This window comes from Chrysemys picta, chromosome 2 (genome assembly GCF_011386835.1).
Source record: "Chrysemys picta bellii isolate R12L10 chromosome 2, ASM1138683v2, whole genome shotgun sequence".
In the NCBI taxonomy this organism is placed as follows: domain Eukaryota; kingdom Metazoa; phylum Chordata; order Testudines; family Emydidae; genus Chrysemys; species Chrysemys picta.
This window is the reverse complement of record NC_088792.1, coordinates 160240317-160258518: the sequence shown is the minus strand read 5'-3', so window position 1 is coordinate 160258518 and position 18202 is coordinate 160240317. Positions and strand designations below refer to the sequence as shown.

Here is an 18202-nt window from a genome sequence, read left to right as displayed (position 1 = left end):
TCTCCGCCTTTACGGCAGCGCGGTGCCCACGTGGAAGGGAGGAGGGGATTTGCGACAGCGCTGGGAAAGGCAGGAAGCGCGGCGTGGTTTCCGGCAGTTGGGGGAAAGGGGGTTTCCTGGGGAGCGGCCCCCCCTCAGGCTGGAGGGGTCGGGGAGTTTGGGCGCTTTGTACCCCGGCGGGAGCTGGGTCTCCCACTCACACCCCTGGGGGGCTGCACCAGGGGAGGGGACCCCTTGCCCTGAAGAAGGGGGGCATCTGGTACCCCCACCCTGCTGAAGGGAGATTGCACCTCCCCCTTCTCAGGAGGAGAGTCAGTGCCTGGGGGGGTTTTCTAGCTTCCCCCCCCCAAAGACGGGAGCCAGGACTGGTGATTATCTCTCTTCCCCCTCCCCCCCCCCGTAGCTTTTCTATACCCGGGGGGCAGGGCTGGGCACGAGGGCCCAGAGGGGCATTGGGGGTGGGGGAGTCCCCCCCCCCCACCTGCTGTTAAAGACATTTCCTGGGGGGGTGCCAGGCTGACCTGGGCGAGTGGGGGTGCAGGGTTAGGGTCAGTGTAGGAGACGGGGTGGGGTCAGAGCTTAAGGGTGGGGGTTACAGTTGGGGGGCAGTATAAGTAGAGAGGGTGGAGCAGGGGGGTCAGTATAGGGAGAGGCAATTGGGGTCAGGGTGTGGGGGTCCATCGGTGAGGGAGAGAGTGTGGGGGGTGGCTGTGGTCAGGATTTAGGATCAGTGTAGGAAGGGCAGTGGGCCGGGTGGGAGTGTCTCTGCATTCAGCACCATGGAGCTCAGCAGCCTGCTGAAGTCCCTGCAGCTGGAGAGCCCACCAGACAGGGGAGACCCCGAATGCCCAGCTGCCACTGCCCCCCCAGCAGAGCAGGTTCTCTCCCAAATCTTGTCGCTTTTCTCAGCGGAGGGAGTCAGCAGCAGTGCCAAGGTAGGGATGGTCAGGGACCTGCGTGTGCTCTTCGAGGCTGCAGACTGCCAGTGGCTGTTTGGGGGCTGCCACCCCAATGTCACCCCCAAGTTGCTGGGGGACTTGGTGGCTGCGCTGTGCCACTATGCAGCACTGCCAAAGCAGGAGTCGGACACTGGGGGCCCAACCAGCAATGATGGCTTTTACACCACAATGGCCGATAGAACAGCAGACGTTGGCTTGGTGTTTCTTAGCCTCCTTGCTAAAGTGGAGGGATCCAAGTCCCTGGGTGCCGTGGTGGTGAGGCAGGTCCTGCCACATTGCCTAGGACTGATCTACATCTTTGCTGCAACACACCACACAGAGAAGCCGTGGACCAGCCCGAGGTCTCAGTCAGTAGCACAGGAACTGCTGACCTTGCTGGTTCAGGTTGCAGGCTGTGGGTCAGTGGCTGAATTTCTCCAGGGAAGAAGCGAAGATGAGGAAGGGAGGTTTGCTGCTGTGATGAGACTCCTGAAGCCAGAGCTGACTAAGTAAGTAAGATCAATTGCCTGGGGGGGGTTTGCTTGGTGAGGCTTGGCACTAGTGGGCCAAAGGACTGGAGATACTGGTGAGCATTGCAGTGAGGTGAGGGGCACTGCTGGACTGTGGTCAAGTTCTGAATCTATTGAAACACTTGTGATTTCAGGAATAAATAGTTCACTGAACAAGCTTTACTGAGAAGATAGGGCAGGTAGCTGAGATCAGTGAGGGTGCCTGGGTTGGGGAGAATCAATTAGCCAAACATTGGATCCCCCCTAAAGTTGTATGCACGTTGCTGACTGCCCCTCTGGCCTGGTCATTGTTCAGCACGTTACTGAAATAAACAATGTGCCTCTTTGGGGCCTGTTCTTGCACTTGTTCTCCTTGAAGTTAATGGGAGCTGTGCAGAAAATCAGGCCCAAGGGGTTTCAGAGGTGTACCCCCAAAAATAAGGCACCCAAAACCAGAGGCTACAGAAACAATGGGTCATGGTTAGCATAAAGATGCTAACTTTGTAATGTGGTAACACAGTTAAATAGAGAGAAGGGATAAGTATATTACTGTATAATGTTTCTCTAGTCTAAACAAAAGTCACTGTTGCAATGATTGATTATTGTTATGTCTCTGATATTTACAGGGCAATTTGTAAATAGCTAAAATAATAATAATAATAATTTGTGGTTACTTGTGAAAATGTTCCTGTTAATGTTTTATTTACTTGAAATCTACTTTCTGCTGCTAGTTGCCTTGTCATCTTTTTGCTGGTTAAAGTGTCAAAGACTTTTTACAGAGCAAGAAACTATTTGATTTAAAGGGAGAAAAGGTTTGCATATAAAAAAAGAACAAAAGTCTGCCCTAATCACGGATTAGTCCTGGTCTGTGACCTGAATCTTGTTGTGTGATGCTGCAGTGAAACCATTAGGGTCACGTTTGCTTTGTGCATTTTTCCAGAGAAACTTGGAAGCGCAACCCTGCCACAAAGCATGTGTTCTCCTGGACGCTACGTCAAGTCACCCGGCCATGGCTTAGCCGTCACCTGGAGAGTGTCCTCCCACCGTCACTGCTCCTCTCGGATGACTACCAGGAGGAGAATAAAATCCTGGGCGTGTGCTGCCTGCATCATATCATTCTCAATGTGGTAAGGAAAGATCACTGCTGGAAGGAGAAGGGACCATGTTGCCATAGGCGAACATAAGGAGGAACTGTGGTCTAATGGTTAGAGCAGAGGACTCTTGAGTCAGGATTCCTGGCTCTGCTGTTAACTCTCAAGATGACACTGGACATGGCACACCATTTCTCGGCTTCATTTTTCTACAGTGTTCAAACTGCAGGAATAGTGGCAGCTGGAAAATATCCATGTCCATCTGTGTGTGACTCATAAAAAGGTGGATGCTAATCGGGGCTATTTATAAAATGCTGGGCAAATCTTGAAGTATTTCCACATATGTTCCCAATTACTTTAAAGTTAGTTTTGTGGGGGTTTTCCTGGCACTGCTGCTGTGTGCTGTTTTGTAGTTTAAGCAGGAACTCAGTTTAATAATAATAACACTTTTGCTTTTCTCTAGACCTTTCACCTAGTATCTCTTTATAGACACACATACCTTTACCATCTCCCCCTCCTGCCAGGTTGGTGACTATTCACCCATCTATAAAAGATGGTAAAAAAAAACTTATGGCCACATGGTGAGTAATGGAAATAGAATTCAAGTGTCCTGTTTCCCAATTCCCTCTAAGCATTAACCAAACAGCACTCCTGGCTTGCTGTTCCTCTTTTGGAGGAGTATTTTAATAACCTTGGTTTGTAAAGCATAGATGTGCTATTACATTCTCCCTGGACTGTGAAGTGTAGCACAGCTAGTTTCCTGTTCTCTTTGTAACAGAGCTGAGGTGATCAGCTTTGTACAGAACTGCTGAATATGCTGTATCTTCCATCACATTGAATTACACACACTTGTTTCTATGGTGTTGCAGCCAGCTGCTGATTTGAACCAGTTTAACAGGGCACAGGTTGTCTACCATGCACTGTACCATCACCTCTACGTACGGGAGGCACAGCTCATTCAGGTAAGCCACTGTGGTTTAGTCTAAACCATGATCAATCCTACTGGGATTTTAATTAATATAATGGATAGCTCAGAGGATTGGGATATAGAACCTCCATTTTCTAGGTCACCCTTTCTAATCTAGCCTTAGGTTACTACTATCTGACTATTGGTTAGTGGCCCCCGTATGAAATGAATTTGGATCTCAGTTAGGTCTTAATGGACAGGGAAAAGGACCCCACCTCCTGGCCCCCCTGTTTGCAGTCTATGTGGAGAGGCCAAAGATGTGAAAGGCCATGAAAGAATGACATACATTCTGGTGCCCTAAGATGGTGATTCTCAACTAAGGGTACGTATACCCCTGGGGGTACACAAAGGTTTTCTTGGGGGGTACGTCAACTCATCTAGATATGTGCCTAGTTTTACAACAAGCCACATAAAGCGCACTAACGGAGTCAGTGCAAACTAAAATTTCATACAATGACTTATTTATAGTGCTCTATATACACTCTGCACTGACATGTACGTACAGTATTTATATTCCAATCAATTTTTGTAATTATATGGTAAAAATGAGAGAGCAATTTTTCAGTAACAGTGTGCTGTGCCACTTTTGTATTTTTGTCTGATTTTGAAAGCAAGTAGTTTTTAAGGGAAGTGAAAGTTGGGGGTACACAAGACAAATCAGACTCCTGAAAGGGGCACAATAGTCTGGAAAGGTTGAGAGCCACTGTCCTCAGACTACCGAAGAAGCTGTACAATGACTCCTTCCCTGCTTCTCATTGCATCAGGTGGTGCTGCTGTGCTTGCTGGACCTGCTGCAGGTTCTGGAGAGATCCCCACAGCGGCTGTCCCAGGAACCCAGAACCGCTACTCCCTGTCATGAGGTCCTGCAGCTAGTTCTGACTCACATGGAAGCAGAACACCGCCTCCCACTCCGGAGAGTGTATGCCAGGAACCTGCCTGCCTTTGTGAAGAGGTAAGAACTGTGCATTAGCCCTTTGGTGATTACTTATTGGCCCTGGTAACTTCCCTCCATGACTTTTCTTGTCTTGGCAGACTTGGCATCCTGATAGCACAGCACCTGAAGAGGCTGGAGCGGGTGATTGTGGGATACCTGGAGGTCTGTGATGGTCCAGATGAAGCAGCCAGATTGGGAATATTAGAGACACTGAAGTGCACCATACAGCATGCCTGGCCAAGGTACCTTTAGGAGAAATAGCTACAATAGGAAGCAAAACCGGAATGCTCTCACCCTTACTGAGCTACACGTGCCTGGGGATCTGAGGAAGACACCTTGGACTGAGTGAGAAAGGGATTTCTAGTCCTGAGTTCTCTGTCAACAGGACTCATTCCTATCACAGCACTGAAATCCCCTCTACAGCGATGCTAGTTGAGAAACAGTCCCACAGCTAGACCAGTCCTCATTTTGGCCTCACTTGACAACTGTGGAAGAATTACCACACACAGAAACAAAGGCTGCTTTTCCTGCATGTAGATCTTAGGATGAATTAAGCAGCACTTTATGGTGACCTTAGTCCTATATATGCAATCTTTAATACTCAGTTTTCTTTGCATTCAGAGAATATTGACAGCCCCTGGTGGTTACATTAAAACGTGGGAGTCATTCAGCCTCATGGCCACAGTATTTGCCTACATTTTAGGAGAGTTCAAATCACAAGGGTGGCTCTAGCCAGTAGGTTACTGTGCAGTGAGCCAGGCTGTGAATTGACAGCTCACCGGCTTGTTGTGTGGTAACATCCCATGTGGACACTGCTGCAGCACCATCCAAGTCCCAGAGTGCAGCTTGGCACACTTGAGTAAGCCAAGCCGAACTCCAGGGCTTTCACTGTGCTGTAGCGACGTGGATAGGGGATGTTACCACGCAATAGATTGGGACCCTGGCTAGCTGAATAAAGTGACTAATTGTGGGAAACTTATAGACTAATAGAAGTGGGAGGGGGAACACACTGTATAAGCCCTGTGCTGTCAGGCAGTATTTCCTAGCCTTTGGGCTTTAAGGCAAATGCTAAACTATACTCTTGCTGCTTTAAAAATGAGCCTCTTGCCCCCGCCTCTGAAGTGTTTTCTAACCTAGCATGTAGTTTAGGCTGCTGTCCTGATCACGACTGAGCCCAATTGCAGTCTAGAGCAATGCACAGTTGAATGGCAGACAGGCACTCTTTAGTAAGTCGGTCCTGCAGCGGTTAGGACATGCTTTCCCCTATTCTCCACCGTCCTAGAGACAGGCTCAGGAAGAGGTTCTTCAAAGTGTCTGTTTTCTATCACAGAATGGCATGCAGGCTCGCTGTGCTCCTCAAGGCCCTGCTGAGGATGATTTGGGATGTATCTACTGATGAAGGCCTGACACCACAGCCAGTGAAAACAGCCCTGCTCCACGGGGCCACAGAGTGCCTGATCCTGCTGGATCACTGCTCTCAGGGACAAGTGAAGGTGAGCCAAGGACTCCAAATCCCATTCTGTAAATCTGTTTCTTTAAAGGGAGAAAAAAAAAAAAAGTACTGGTGACTTTTTAGGACAGAATATCATGTAGAAGGGCTCTGGGCATGTGGGGCTTTTTTTGGCTTTCCCTTAGCAAAGTCCTGGAGTCCACAGCAGCATCTGTAGTTAAGGGAGACAGCTAAACACACCACCCTTTTGGAATTGTAAAGCTCTCTGGGCTAGCATGTAACCATAAAGGTACATAGACAGACACAGTCAGGTGTACTCTTCTGTAAGTGATGCAGAAGGTGGCTCAGGAGGTAACTTAGATACATACACAGGAAATTGTGGAGATATAAAAATGAACCATTGAAGTACAGGGACATTACCACCCCACAGTGCCTCAGTGTTTGCAGTACCCTTCTCCAGTTGCTGCAATGTAATTAAGGTAGGTAACGAGAGTAGTACCATATGAGGCCAAACAGCACTGAAAGTGAGGTGTTTGTGCTTTTCCCCTTTCAGATCTTGCTTGCAGGAATCTACCACAGCTGTGATGACTGTAGCCTTCGGGCATGCATCAGGCAAGTGCAAGAGAACACCTGAGACACAGCTACTAATAGCCAGAACCTGCTTTTGTTTTTTATTACATTAAAATATTTAAATTTCTGATTTTGCACCAGTCAAAATGCCCCCTGCTAAAGTCACACTGTCAGGTACTCCTTCAGCTATACAGTCCCACTGTCCAGCACACAGCTCAAGTTTATATCCTCCTTCGAAGGTGTCAAGTTGCTTTAGATTTGGATGCAGGTTCTGTTTCCTGTTCATACTCTATTTCAATGTAGGCTCGTTTTATCCTGGCTGGTCCTTTCACAGGAGTTTTGCCCTTGGATTTGGAGTGACAGTTTCTCTCCGCCATCTCTCTCTCCTCTTCCTCGCTGGAGGATTTGTCATCCTGCTCCTCCTCACTGCTTGTCGCCAGCTTATCCATGTCCTGGACAGGAAGGAAGACAGGAGGGTTAATACAGATACTGACTTGAAAGCGCTGTATCTTAACTAAGCCTCTGCTCCTCTGCAAATGCATTACTCCCATCATGTAGGTCCTGGCTCCCTGTTGTCTATTCCATGCTGCCTTTGAAGGAAATAGAACAGATACACTGCACTCTGATATAACATGTGAATCCAATTGCTCAGGCGCTAATTCCATGAACACAGCTCTGACCACAGCCAGAGTGAAGGATGTTTGGGATTAAAAGGAGATAAACTGGGCAGTTGCAGGAGGACTGAAAATGGCAGGATGAGCAGGGCTGTATTCCATTGATTTAATATCCATTCATGCTCTAAGTTTAGCTATAACCTATCAGCTGGTTTAGTGTAATCGTCGAGCAAGATCAGGGTCAGAACTCTTGGTGTCTGTATCACTGCACATGCATTACACCCCTTGCCAGTTGATGGGTAGCTGAATCAGGCTGTTTCACATACCTCAAAGTCACTGAGGTCGCTCTCATCTACCTCTACAAACTCCCGCTTGTCAGCATCCTGTAAGAGATCAGGTCAGAAATTGAGCATCGAGACTGGATACACCGCACGTGGACTGGAGGGTGGGGGGAATATCACTGGAGGAGGGATATGCGAAACCCACTCGAATACTGGGAGTCAGGGTCCTGGACCATCTTTTACACAGGAGCCTGTAGCCCTGTCCCCCATTTGCTACATAGAAGATTCAAAACTGTAAGTGATGAACTAATAGCAATACGCTCTCCTCACCACACAGTATTCACTAAGAGCAAATTCCAGAAATGAGTGATGCATTTGCCTGGTGTCTCTGCTGAGCAAGGAACTTTACTAACTGCAGCAGTGGCATACAGCAGGCTGCCTTCTGCAAGCAACAGTGGTATCTCTACGATCTGACAATTTTCTGGACTAAATCCCCCAATTATTGGCACTGATTCTTAAGTAAGGGATTTTAACACTTGTAGCAGGTTACAGACAGTCAAGTTATCTGCAAAGGGTTTTGGGGTTGGAGGAAGTGACTAGGAACAAAGCTACAAGCCAGACTCCCATTGTACTTGGCAAACAATAGGAGAGAGGAGAATGGAGACGTGAGTGAATATTAATATGCAGTTGTCTCCTTATACACCCCTCTTCTGCAAAAGTCATACAACCCCATGTGCGTGTGTGTGTGTATATGTATATATATATATATATATAAATAAATAAAATGGGTCCAGCACTACCGCAGTCATAGTTTAACTGCCCCATTCTGATAAAAATTTTAAAACTATTACCTCCTCTTCATCCTCTTCCTCCTTCTCCTCCGTGTCAGACTCCGCTTCGCTCTCTGCATCCTGCTGTTCCAGAGCCTTGTCAAAGGCATGTATGGGGAAGTTATAGATATCTCCGTACTGAAAGGAAAACAAGCACCTGCTTTAAATCATACCAGGAAGATAGTTCAGCTAGGAACTGACTCCTCTTGGCTATAGTTCACACCATGCTGGGGGCTAAGAACACAGGTTATACCAGGGGTCGGCAACCTACGGCACGCGTGCCAAACACAGCACGCGAGCCGATTTTGAGGGGCATGCTGCCTGCCCGGTGAGAGGAGGAGGAGCAGCGGCGGAAGGGCCAGAAAGCGCCACGCTGGGGGAAGAAACGGGGGGGGGGGGGGGGGGGGGGGATCTTGGCTGCCACAGGACCAAGCTTCTACCTCCTGCCCCTGGAGGGGAGAGTGGTGGGGGTCCCGGCCCTCAGCCCCACCGCTCTCCCCTGGGGGGCAGGAGCCAGAAGCTTGGTCCTGCAGCAGCCAAGCTGCCCCCCTCCCCCGTTTCTTCCCACAGCTTGGTGCATTCTGGCCCCTCCTCCCCCCTCTACCCCTTGCGAGGGGGCGGGGAGCAGAGCAGAGCAGCAGCGTAGGGACAGGCCTTGGGGAAGGGGGTGGAACAGGGCATATCCCTCCCAGCCCCCTGCCATGAGCCGCTCAGGGCAGGGGGCTGGGAACACCCCATGAGCCGAGCACCCCAGCCCTCTGCCCTGCACCCCCCACACCTCTGCCCTGACCTCCCCCCAACACTAGGGTGACCAGACAGCAAGTGTGAAAAATCGGGACAGAAGGAGGGGGGTAATAGGAGACTATATAAGAAAAAGACCCAAAAATCGGGACATCTGGTCATCCTACCATCCCCCCCCCCCAACACCCAGCCTTCTGCCCTGCACCTCCACACACACCCCAGCCCTCTGCCCTGAACCCCCCACACACCCAGACTTCTGCCCTGCACCTCCATACCCCCCCAGCCCTCTGCCCTGACCCCCCCACACACACCCAGCCTTCTGCCCTGCACCTCCACACACCCCCAGCCCTCTGCCCTGACCTCAAGTCGCCCCCAACACCCAGCCTTCTGCCCTGCACCCCATACCCCCCCAGTCCTCTGCCCTGACCTCCCCCCAACACCCAGCCTTCTGCCCTGCACCTCCACACACACCCCAGCCCTCTGTCCTGACCTCGAGTCGCCCTGCTCAGCCCGCTGCAGGCCTAGGTGAACAGAACCCCAGGCTGGAAGTGGGCTGAGCAGGCTGGCGGCGTAAGATCAGCATTTTAATTTAATTTTAAAGGAAGCTTCTTAAACATTTTGGAAACCTTGTTTACTTTACATACAACAATAGTTTAGTTACATAATATAGACGTATAGAGAGAGACCTTCTAAAAAACGTTAACATGTATTACCGACACGCAAAACCTTAAATTAAAGTGAATAAATGAAGACTCGGCACACCACTTCTGAAAGGTTGCCTACCCCTGGGTTATACCAAACTAGATTAGACTAACGGGCCACAGCATCCATTCATCCCACATTTTATTCTGGCCCTTAAGGAATCTGTCCTGACTAGCAGTGTGCACCAGGAAGGGAGGGATACAACTTACTTTCTTGACCTCTGCATTGGTCACCTAATGCCCTGAAGCATGAGAGTCAGCTCCTGCAAACTCACCCCCTTATCTAAGCCTGCACAGATCTGTTGATCATCAAGTCATTGAAAGGACTTCAGTGATACACTGCAGCCAAAGCTTATGTGCTCCCTCCAAACATGAAGTGCAACAGGTGCCAAGTGACCCAGCTATGTGAAATCCAGACCCTATGCACAACATATCCTGTTTCTGATTTGGCAGGTGGGGGTAAATCTCAGCGCATAGGTAGGGCTTGCTGGATTTGCTACGCAAAGCTACCGAGCTGCCTTGCCCCTTGGGCGCACAGAGAATATTTCATGATGATAAAAAAGGACAAATTTCAGTGATCTCTTCCCCCCGTGTGTCTTTTTTTTTTTTAAATCAGCTCTCCCCATCAGCCCTCTCTAAATGCTGCACTGCTACCTTGGCCAAGAGAGCCCTTCACTCTTCTGCAGGTGGCCAGAGGCCTTTCCCAGATGGAGAAGCTGAGGAAGTAAAGGGTTTGATTCTAGCAGGTGGGCAAGACTACTCAGATTATTCACTGGTTTATTATGCATTTTATGCCAGTCACATTATACAACACTTCAGGACTGAGGCTCAGAGCCAAATACAGCTATGAACAAGTACAGAGCCAGTGACCAATAATTCTGTCCTCATAATATTAGAGAGCTCATCTTCGCAACAGCATTCCCCAAAGTCAGAAGAGTGGCTCTGTAAGAACCACCCCCTCTTAGCCTCCCCCATCTCAGCCGAGCTAATGATCACAAGCAAGTGTGAACTCCTGTTAGCAAACATGGCACCAACACAGCAACGGGAGAGCAGGCTGGATTCTATTCTGCCTCATGCTTCGCTGTTCGAATGAGCTTGGTAAACACCCCCTACCTTAGCAGAGGAATACACTTTTGTGCTAAGAGACGGGAGGTGGTAACCCTTACCGTTTCCTGCTTTAGTCTCTCCAGTAACTCCTTCTCAATGGCATTGTCCAGCTGAGCAGCAATCAGGGCTTTTTCCTAGTACCAGGGGAAAGAGGAGTTGGCATCAATTCATTTCCAAGATGGAAAAAAAAAAAAAAAAAAAAAAACCACAGGAGCAGTGGAATCAGGACTGCACAAGAGTCATGTTACCTCTCTCCTTTTCTCTCGCCTTTCAACCTTTTTGCTTAAAGGAACAATCTTCCTCCTGTGATAGGGGAAGAGAGAAGGGCAGTTAGTGAAGATTTCAGTCTACCGGCCACTGATGCTCATCAAGCGAGTGAATGTTTATTCGAGTCCCTCCCCAGCCTCCGATACAGGATGCTTCCTGCTCCCCACCTGGCACAAACTGGCCTCTCAAAGGAAACTTAGGCTAAGCTTGTAAAAGTGCAGTTTTAATCAGTTTAAGCGCGTCTACATTAGGGTTGTAACAAAATCAATTTCAAACTGATTCAGTTAGATGGGCACAAGGATTTATTTATTTATTTATTTTAAACTATAGACCAGCCCTAAGAGAGACAGACAGGCTGATGGTACCGTATGGAGCAGAAGGAAGGAAGAAGGAAGTGAACCGCTATCACTTACTGTCGCTTGAGCGTCAGCTTCCGAATGCGGATCAGATACTGTGTGATCTTGGTGAAGCGCTGCTTGCATTTGTGCCGGATGAAGCGTGGCCAGTAGATGAGGTTCTCATCTATCTCCTCCAAAGCTTTCTCATAGTTCTTGCTCAGTCGGACCTGACGGCGAGAAGGAGGATGAAAAGCTTTGGAGCAGAAACAATTTTGGGACATTCTCACAAAGGGGAGTGGAGTTTAAGGTGGTTGTGGTGCTACACCACTTCCGCTCGTTTTTTTTTTTTTCTAAAACCCAGCTGTCAAGAGGAAGGATGTTCTTGCAGTTAAGACACTGGACTGGGACTCAGAAGATCTGGCTTCTAATCCCAGCTCTACCACAGACTCCCTGTGTGACCTTGGGAAGTCATTTAATCTCTCTGGCTCTTATTTCCTCTTCTATAAAATGGGAAAATTCCCTTCCTACCCTTTTGTCTGCCTTGCCTATTTAGACTGTAAGCTCTTTGAGACAGGGTGTGTTCTAACACAAAAGGAATTCAGTCTGTAGCCCATCTATCCAATCCTTGGTCTCTCTGCTGATGCTACATACAAAGGATCCAGCTGTGGTGATGGCTTTTGTGACGTGGACACTTGCGAATGGAATTATGTCCCAGCATCTCGTTTTACAGATAGGCCAATGAACAGCTGTCAGTCAGATGAGAACTGAGGATCAGACCAACTCAGATCAGATTTGAAAAAAAAAGAGGTTCAAGTCTATGTATTAACAATCCCCAGAGCCAACCAGACCAGACACATTCAAAGAAAAAAATCCCTTGGCCATTACTTCAAAGGAACACTTGTAAAATGTTCCTGGTTTCGGATTCTATTGATCATAGGTTAGATTACAAATGAAAGCCTAGCAATTTGGTCAGTGATTCATCCATTCTGTGTTCTACCTAGTGTCTTATACAGCCTCCATCTCCATGGTATCTTCACGTCTCCCCAAGTCCTATCCCAGTTATACAGCTGAGGCACAGAGAGATTCACAGAGTGTCTGTGGCAGAACTGAGAATTGAACTCAAATCTCCCAAGACCCAGCCTTGAGCTCTAACATAGCATTCCCTGGCTTTCTAAAGAAATAGTCAATGTAAAATGACAGAGCTAATAGTCTGTGAAAAGCAGGGACTACGCTGCCGTTGGATATTTTCTTGGTGTAAGACATTTCATTAGGAGGTTAAGTGCCATAAACTGCAGTGACACAAGGGTTCTGCAGGTCCAGTATACTGCATTCATGCTCAGCAATAGAGGATATGTTCTCTCCAGAACAGCTGGTGCTTTTATTTTTATACATATGTTGAAGACAAATTAAAATAATGTGGACTAGAACAATCCCAAAGTGGAAGTGTCTGTATTCCATTGCCAGTCCTGAGCTGTTTCCCCACGTCAGAACCTGCTCGTTATACCACCCACACCTAGGGACAAAAACATCAGGGTTGATTTAGGTGGGTTTAAAACAGGAACACTTTGGATAGGTTGTAAATAGTGGAACATTTTTTTTAAAAAACAACAGTGTCATCTGTCAACTTGCTGGATTAAGTTTCAGGTTCGGTATGGGATTTAACTCACCCGCTCCCAGAGTCGATTGGGGAAAGCCGCCCGCTCTATTGTCTTCATGTACAGATAACACTGACCTAAGGGAAAGAGGAATAACATGAACTCACCCAAACCGCCACTAGGCACCCAAGAGACAGGCTTAGCTCGTCCCAGTCACTGCAAAAAACTCCAGCACTGGGACACTTGTCCAGATCTCCAATCTGTTGTACTAAGTCTCAGCCAGGCTACCACTTACAGACACAGAGCATCCTTCCCCACAAAGAGCATCACGGACAGCCCTATGGAGATGCAGCCACCTTCGAGGTGGAGGGCAACAGCAATCTGCTGCACAACAGCTGTGCAGGCGACGGGGAGCAGGAGGCCACAGACCTCAAGGCTGACTCTCTCTTATAGGAAAGTCCACAGGGACAGGCAGCTTTCACACCCACACAGGGCAGAGGTCTCATACAACTGAACTACACAGTGGGGCAAAGGGCTGAGCCCACCCTGTGGCTCCAGAGGGTATGTCTACATTGCAGCGGAAACCCAGGGTCGAACTCAGGCTCAAACCTAACCCTCCTTCTGCCTACACACAAACCACGCTAACTTAGGGTTTCCTGGGGGTGGCGGGTCCGAGCCTTAGTCAAGCCAACATGCAGGGTTCAAGCCCTAATGCTTTGCAGTCTGGATGCAGCCCCACCGGACTTGTGCTCTGGGAATATCACACAATCCGATGGGCTGACTTTCTTTGTCCTCTGCACAGTCCAGTTTGGTGGACAGTCAAGTTTTCCAACCCTGCACCACGAACAAAGGGCTAGAGTGGCCTCATTTTGGGAGGGCACAAGGAAGTCTGGGATATGGGCAGTTGGACTTGAGCCTGCATAATGCAGTGTAGATGCAGGAACCGCAGGTTGGGACTCAGGTTTCAACAATTCGTAACCTGGGATTACAAATGAGGGTAGATGCTCAACCCCTCTGCTAACTTGAGTTCTACTAACCCAGGGCTTACACTGCAGTGTAGACATACCCAGAGAGTCTAGGGGCTTCAAACCTGAGGCTGAGAACCCTGAGCCATTCCCTCTGGCCTACAGTTAGCTTAGCGGGGAGGTGAAAAGAAAAGAAGAACACAAAGAAAATTCCTGACAGCACAAAGCTGGGCAATTCAACCCACTGGAGAGAGAGAGAGAGAGAGATACACACACCAGCCTTAATGCAGGGCAGATGTCTGGCTGGATATTTTACCAATGTGCATTTGAGACACAAAGAAGCCTTAAAGGGACCCTGTCAGCCAGAGGAAAGAGAGCAATAGCTGCCCATGATTCCAGTGAGAGAGAGAAGGGGAAGGGCTGTGCAAGGTTGCGAGGCCCTTGCTGGGGCACTGCAGAAGTCTCACCTTTCTCCTCTTTGATGGTCGCATACTGGCTGTTTGCCAGGGGACAGGATGATCGGTTGCACAGACCTGTGAGGTTATACTCATTGCGGCAAAAGTTGTGTGTCTTTGTCCTGGAAAGAAGGGACTTTATATGAGCTGCTAACAGTAACACTGAGCATTCCATCCGAGAATCTCACACCGTACAAGTACTCATGCATTAAGCTTCACAACTGCTACTGTCAGGTAGAGAAGGATTATTATCTCCATTTTATAGATGGGGGAACTGAGTCACAGAGACACTCAGGATATGTCTACATTGCAGTAAAACACCCATGGCTGGCCCATGTCAGCTGATGTGGGCTCACAGGGCTATAAATTTGCTCTGTAGATGTTTGGGGTCAGGCTGGAGCCCAAGCTTTGGGACCCCACAAGCGGGAAGGGTCCCAGAGTCCAGGCTCCAGCATGAACCAAAACATCTACACAGCAATTTTTAGCCCCGCAGCCTGTTAGTTGATCTGAACCAGCCACGGCCATACTGTGGGTCTTTTATTCCAGTGTAGATATACCCTGGATTTCCTAACCTTTTAATTCCAAATTGTTGGTTCCACCCCAGCCTTAAGAATGTGCAGAATTCCTGAAGCAGTCAAATTAAAGCGCTAAGGGACACCCTATTTGAAACAGATAGCACATGACCCCGGCAGCCAGGAAGTCATCCTCCCAGTAGCAACCTGGGTCTCAAATCGGAATCTGAAGAGCAAGATGCAGAACTGGATCCTGAAATACTCACTTTATTTTGTATGAGCAGAATTGTTTGTTTCCAAGACTGTCCCAGACAACCTGAATAAACAAGAGGTCAGTTAGTATATTTCACAGTGTAGCACCTGCATTTCTAGAGGAGCCAGTCATCCAGAGCTCTCTCAGCACTTTACAAACATTCATTAACATCAGAGGGAAGATCTGGATTATTATTTCCATTTTACTGATGGTAACATTGAGGCACAGAGCAGTAAACTGTCTGGGTCGAAGTCAGACAAGTCAGCAGAAGATCCTGGAATAGAACACAGGAGCCGAGACTCACATGGCAAGGAAACCAAGCTTGGAGCATGGTGCTTTGCACAGCGTGTGTATCCATACTTTCTCTTTGGTTTTTGTTTGTTTGTTTTGGGGGGTGGGTTCACCAGCAAGGAAGGATGCACTGTTGCTGACACAACAAGTTATTGTAAGTTTTCATAATGTAAAACAAACAACTACAAAAACCCAAACAAAATATTAAAACCCACTAAAATGGACGCATGGTTCTCTAAACCAGCATATGAACTTTCTGTAATGTACTATCCCATCCATTGTGGGTGTCTCACATGTTTTCATTTTAACCCAAACCTCTTTAGAATAGAGACCATGTCTCCTATGCAGTCTGTAAAGCCTTGAGGCATTCCAAGCGCTATGGTTATAATTATAATAGTGTTGAGTACAGTGATAATCCCACACAGTATTTAAACACACACACACACACACGCAATGCAACTCGCTGCATTATATGCCAAAGCAGCAGCCATCTGCCAGCACATGAGCATCACAGATGAAGCCACAGCTGCTTGGACAAACCTGCAAACCAGAGCACAGGCACGTCACTGGCTCTTGTCGGGCTCCTGTCCTGACCATGCTCTTTAACTCCCAAGACAGTCCTGGGGGTGACCCTATGGTTACCTACCATGCAGGAAATCCAATTTCCAAGCCTTAGAGGGGAGACTATTAGTAGGGGTCCTGTATATTCATTCAGGAGACCTGGTTGCACATCACCACACCTTTCTCCCACCCCAGAGGAAAGGAAGCAGGGGGTGGGAGTAAAGAGGCACCCAGGTGCTGCCCCACTCCATGTGCTGAGCTGCCACATGGGAGATCTGGGTCTGCTTTCCCCGTCTAGGGCAAGCAGCCCCCTGTACCACTGGGCAGGGTGGCACATTCCCCTGCTCCAGCATGGCCCGCGCCGCATGGGAGCCGGTGGATCCGTAGGTTACACAGAAGGGGGCTGGGACCCAGACTCTTTAGGGAGCCCCAGTTTTGGGGTGACTGAGACAACCACCCCCTAGTGCCGCCTGGCTGAGCTGCAACCAGCCCGCGTGCCTGTGACCTCCCCTCCCAGCCACTCAGCGCCTGCCCCCTACATGCTCTGCACCCCTCCGATTTCCACGTGGGTAAAGGGAAGGGAAGCGCAGCCGGACGCAACAGAACCAACCCTGCCTTGGGGTCGCTGATTGGCTAGGACGCAGCTGCCTGGAGCCGGCGGACGCAGCCGAACCAACCCCACCACGGACTCACATCGTCCGAATGCATCTCGCCTCCGCCGCTCGCCTGCTCCGGGCTTCACAGACAACTCCACGCCGGCCTGGGGCTGGTCGGCTTCAGGGAGTCGCCATGACAGTGGGCGGGCACAGGGCAGAGCCAGTGCTGGGCTCTCGCGAGATCGGGGGAAGGGGAAGGGGAAGGGGAGGAGGAGAGTGGGGAGTAGAATTTGAGGGGGAGGTAATGGGGTGAAGGGGCTGATGGGGAGGGAAGGGGGAATGGGAGATGGAGGGGGCAAAGGAGGAGGAGTTGGGGGTGTTGCGGAGAGGAGGGGGAGTGATGCAGAAAAGGGGGAATTGGGGTTATGGGCTATGTGTGGACACTCCAATATCTACGGCTTCCAAGACCAGCTTCTTTCCTCTTCTCCTGCCTAAGAGCTTTGGGCTGGTGAGAAACACCAGGGATAGCTCTGGGTAATAAGACAAAAGGGTATCAAAATGTGGGATGTAGTGCGCACCTGCGGTCAGTAGATGGCAGCAAGAAACCTCTAACAGCTGTTCATTGACCCTAACTGCGTAACTAGGGCTTTTGGCTTTCCTGGTCTATTAATTTCGCTTGGAGAGGGTGGGATATTTTTAGCACTGCATGAATTCTATGTCCAAAATGGAGTTTGGGGGACTCTCTGATACTGTAATGAGAAGGGTGGAGAAATATCTGGAAAAAAACAAAGTCTTGTCTAAATAGAATCTACTTTAATTTCTGTTTCGCTTAGAAAACTTCCTTACATGTTAGTTTAAGCTTTGTACCCTGGTTGCCGAGCCCCTGGTTTAGCGTTTAGGGTGTTTGTTCCCTGGTGCACTTTAACACAGGACTGTTTCCAAAAGCACTGTGTTAAAGTGCACTAGGAAACCTTTAGTGCACACCAGCAGGGTCTGCATGGACCAGGTAATACGCAGCATGTTAGTGTGCTTTAGAAATCACACTCCCTTAGTCCGCATGGCTGCTGTGGGTCGACCAACCCTTAGGGCTTTTCTACACAAACATTGAGTTTGTGGTAAGCTGGGGTGTGAATCTACCCCACACTAGCCTGCCACAGTCTGTCTGTCTCCACCCTGCTGATGCACGCGCTTTGATCTTGTCCTCTTTGAAACCATCTCTCAGGTCCCTGCCTTTCTGTCTGTCTCTGAATCACTCTACACCAGTGATTTAAAACCCTCTAAAGTTCCAGGCTGGCAGGAATAGTTCACTGCTGAGTTCAATCTGGGCATGTAATAGAGGCACGGATGTGACACTGATTCGTGCTGATGCCTTCTTTTCCTTCTCACGGAGACCAGAGGTTGTCACACTCTTTAATAAGTACAGTCCCGATATTGGGAGAAGATGTACGTGCACCTCTCAGCTAGCCTCCCAGAGGATCCATGTTCCAGTAGGCTCCTCCTCCAGGTCCAGCTACCTCTCTGTCATTGTTCTTTTGCTCCAACAGAGCCCACGTCCCTCTCTGCTGGCTAATAATAATAACCCACCTTATCAGATGAAAGCAGCCACTCTGTGCATGCTGCAGGGAGCTCAATGAAA

The 18202-nt window shown here is 49.0% G+C and overlaps 2 protein-coding genes across 4 annotated transcripts; one reads left to right on the top strand and one right to left on the bottom strand.

Annotated features, from left to right (window-relative positions):
* Positions 1-638: 638 nt before the first annotated feature.
* TTI2 (TELO2 interacting protein 2) lies at positions 639-6586 on the top strand. 2 transcript variants are annotated; one of them, XR_006172215.2, is made up of 7 exons: positions 639-1447; positions 2388-2574; positions 3408-3500; positions 4270-4457; positions 4538-4784; positions 5770-5932; positions 6443-6586. XR_006172215.2 is itself a non-coding variant. In XM_005285081.5 (7 exons), exons 1-7 carry the CDS (start codon positions 780-782, stop codon positions 6521-6523), a joined length of 1524 nt encoding a protein of 507 aa, XP_005285138.2. In that variant the 5' UTR covers positions 641-779; the 3' UTR covers positions 6524-6586. The 2 variants fall into 2 exon arrangements, 1 of the variants encoding a protein (XP_005285138.2); XM_005285081.5 differs by having other exon boundaries at positions 641-1447; positions 4538-4681.
* Positions 6552-16818, bottom strand: MAK16 (MAK16 homolog). Of its 2 annotated transcripts, none has more exons than XM_005285079.5 (10): positions 16664-16818; positions 15132-15181; positions 14366-14475; positions 13006-13070; positions 11414-11565; positions 10982-11036; positions 10793-10867; positions 8206-8322; positions 7400-7456; positions 6552-6911 (listed from the first exon to the last, which is right to left on the bottom strand). In XM_005285079.5, the coding sequence occupies exons 1-10, from the start codon at positions 16676-16678 to the stop codon at positions 6702-6704; spliced, it is 906 nt and encodes a 301-aa protein (XP_005285136.2). In that variant the 5' UTR covers positions 16679-16818; the 3' UTR covers positions 6552-6701. The 2 variants fall into 2 exon arrangements, with proteins under 2 accessions (XP_005285136.2, XP_065440690.1); XM_065584618.1 differs by having other exon boundaries at positions 6552-6906; positions 7401-7456.
* Positions 16819-18202: the final 1384 nt, after the last annotated feature.

Coding starts and splice junctions, on each gene's coding strand:
- TTI2 (XM_005285081.5), top strand. CDS start 780: ATGGAGCTCAGCAGCCTGCTGAAGTCCCTGCAGCTGGAGAGCCCACCA. Junction 1,448..2,387: donor CTGAAGCCAGAGCTGACTAA/GTAAGTAAGATC, acceptor GCATTTTTCCAG/AGAAACTTGGAAGCGCAACC. Junction 4,458..4,537: donor CTGCCTGCCTTTGTGAAGAG/GTAAGAACTGTG, acceptor TTGTCTTGGCAG/ACTTGGCATCCTGATAGCAC.
- MAK16 (XM_005285079.5), bottom strand. Junction 14,476..15,131: donor TTCTGCTCATACAAAATAAA/GTGAGTATTTCA, acceptor CCTTCTTTCCAG/GACAAAGACACACAACTTTT. Junction 6,912..7,399: donor GCGACCTCAGTGACTTTGAG/GTATGTGAAACA, acceptor CTTCCTGTCCAG/GACATGGATAAGCTGGCGAC.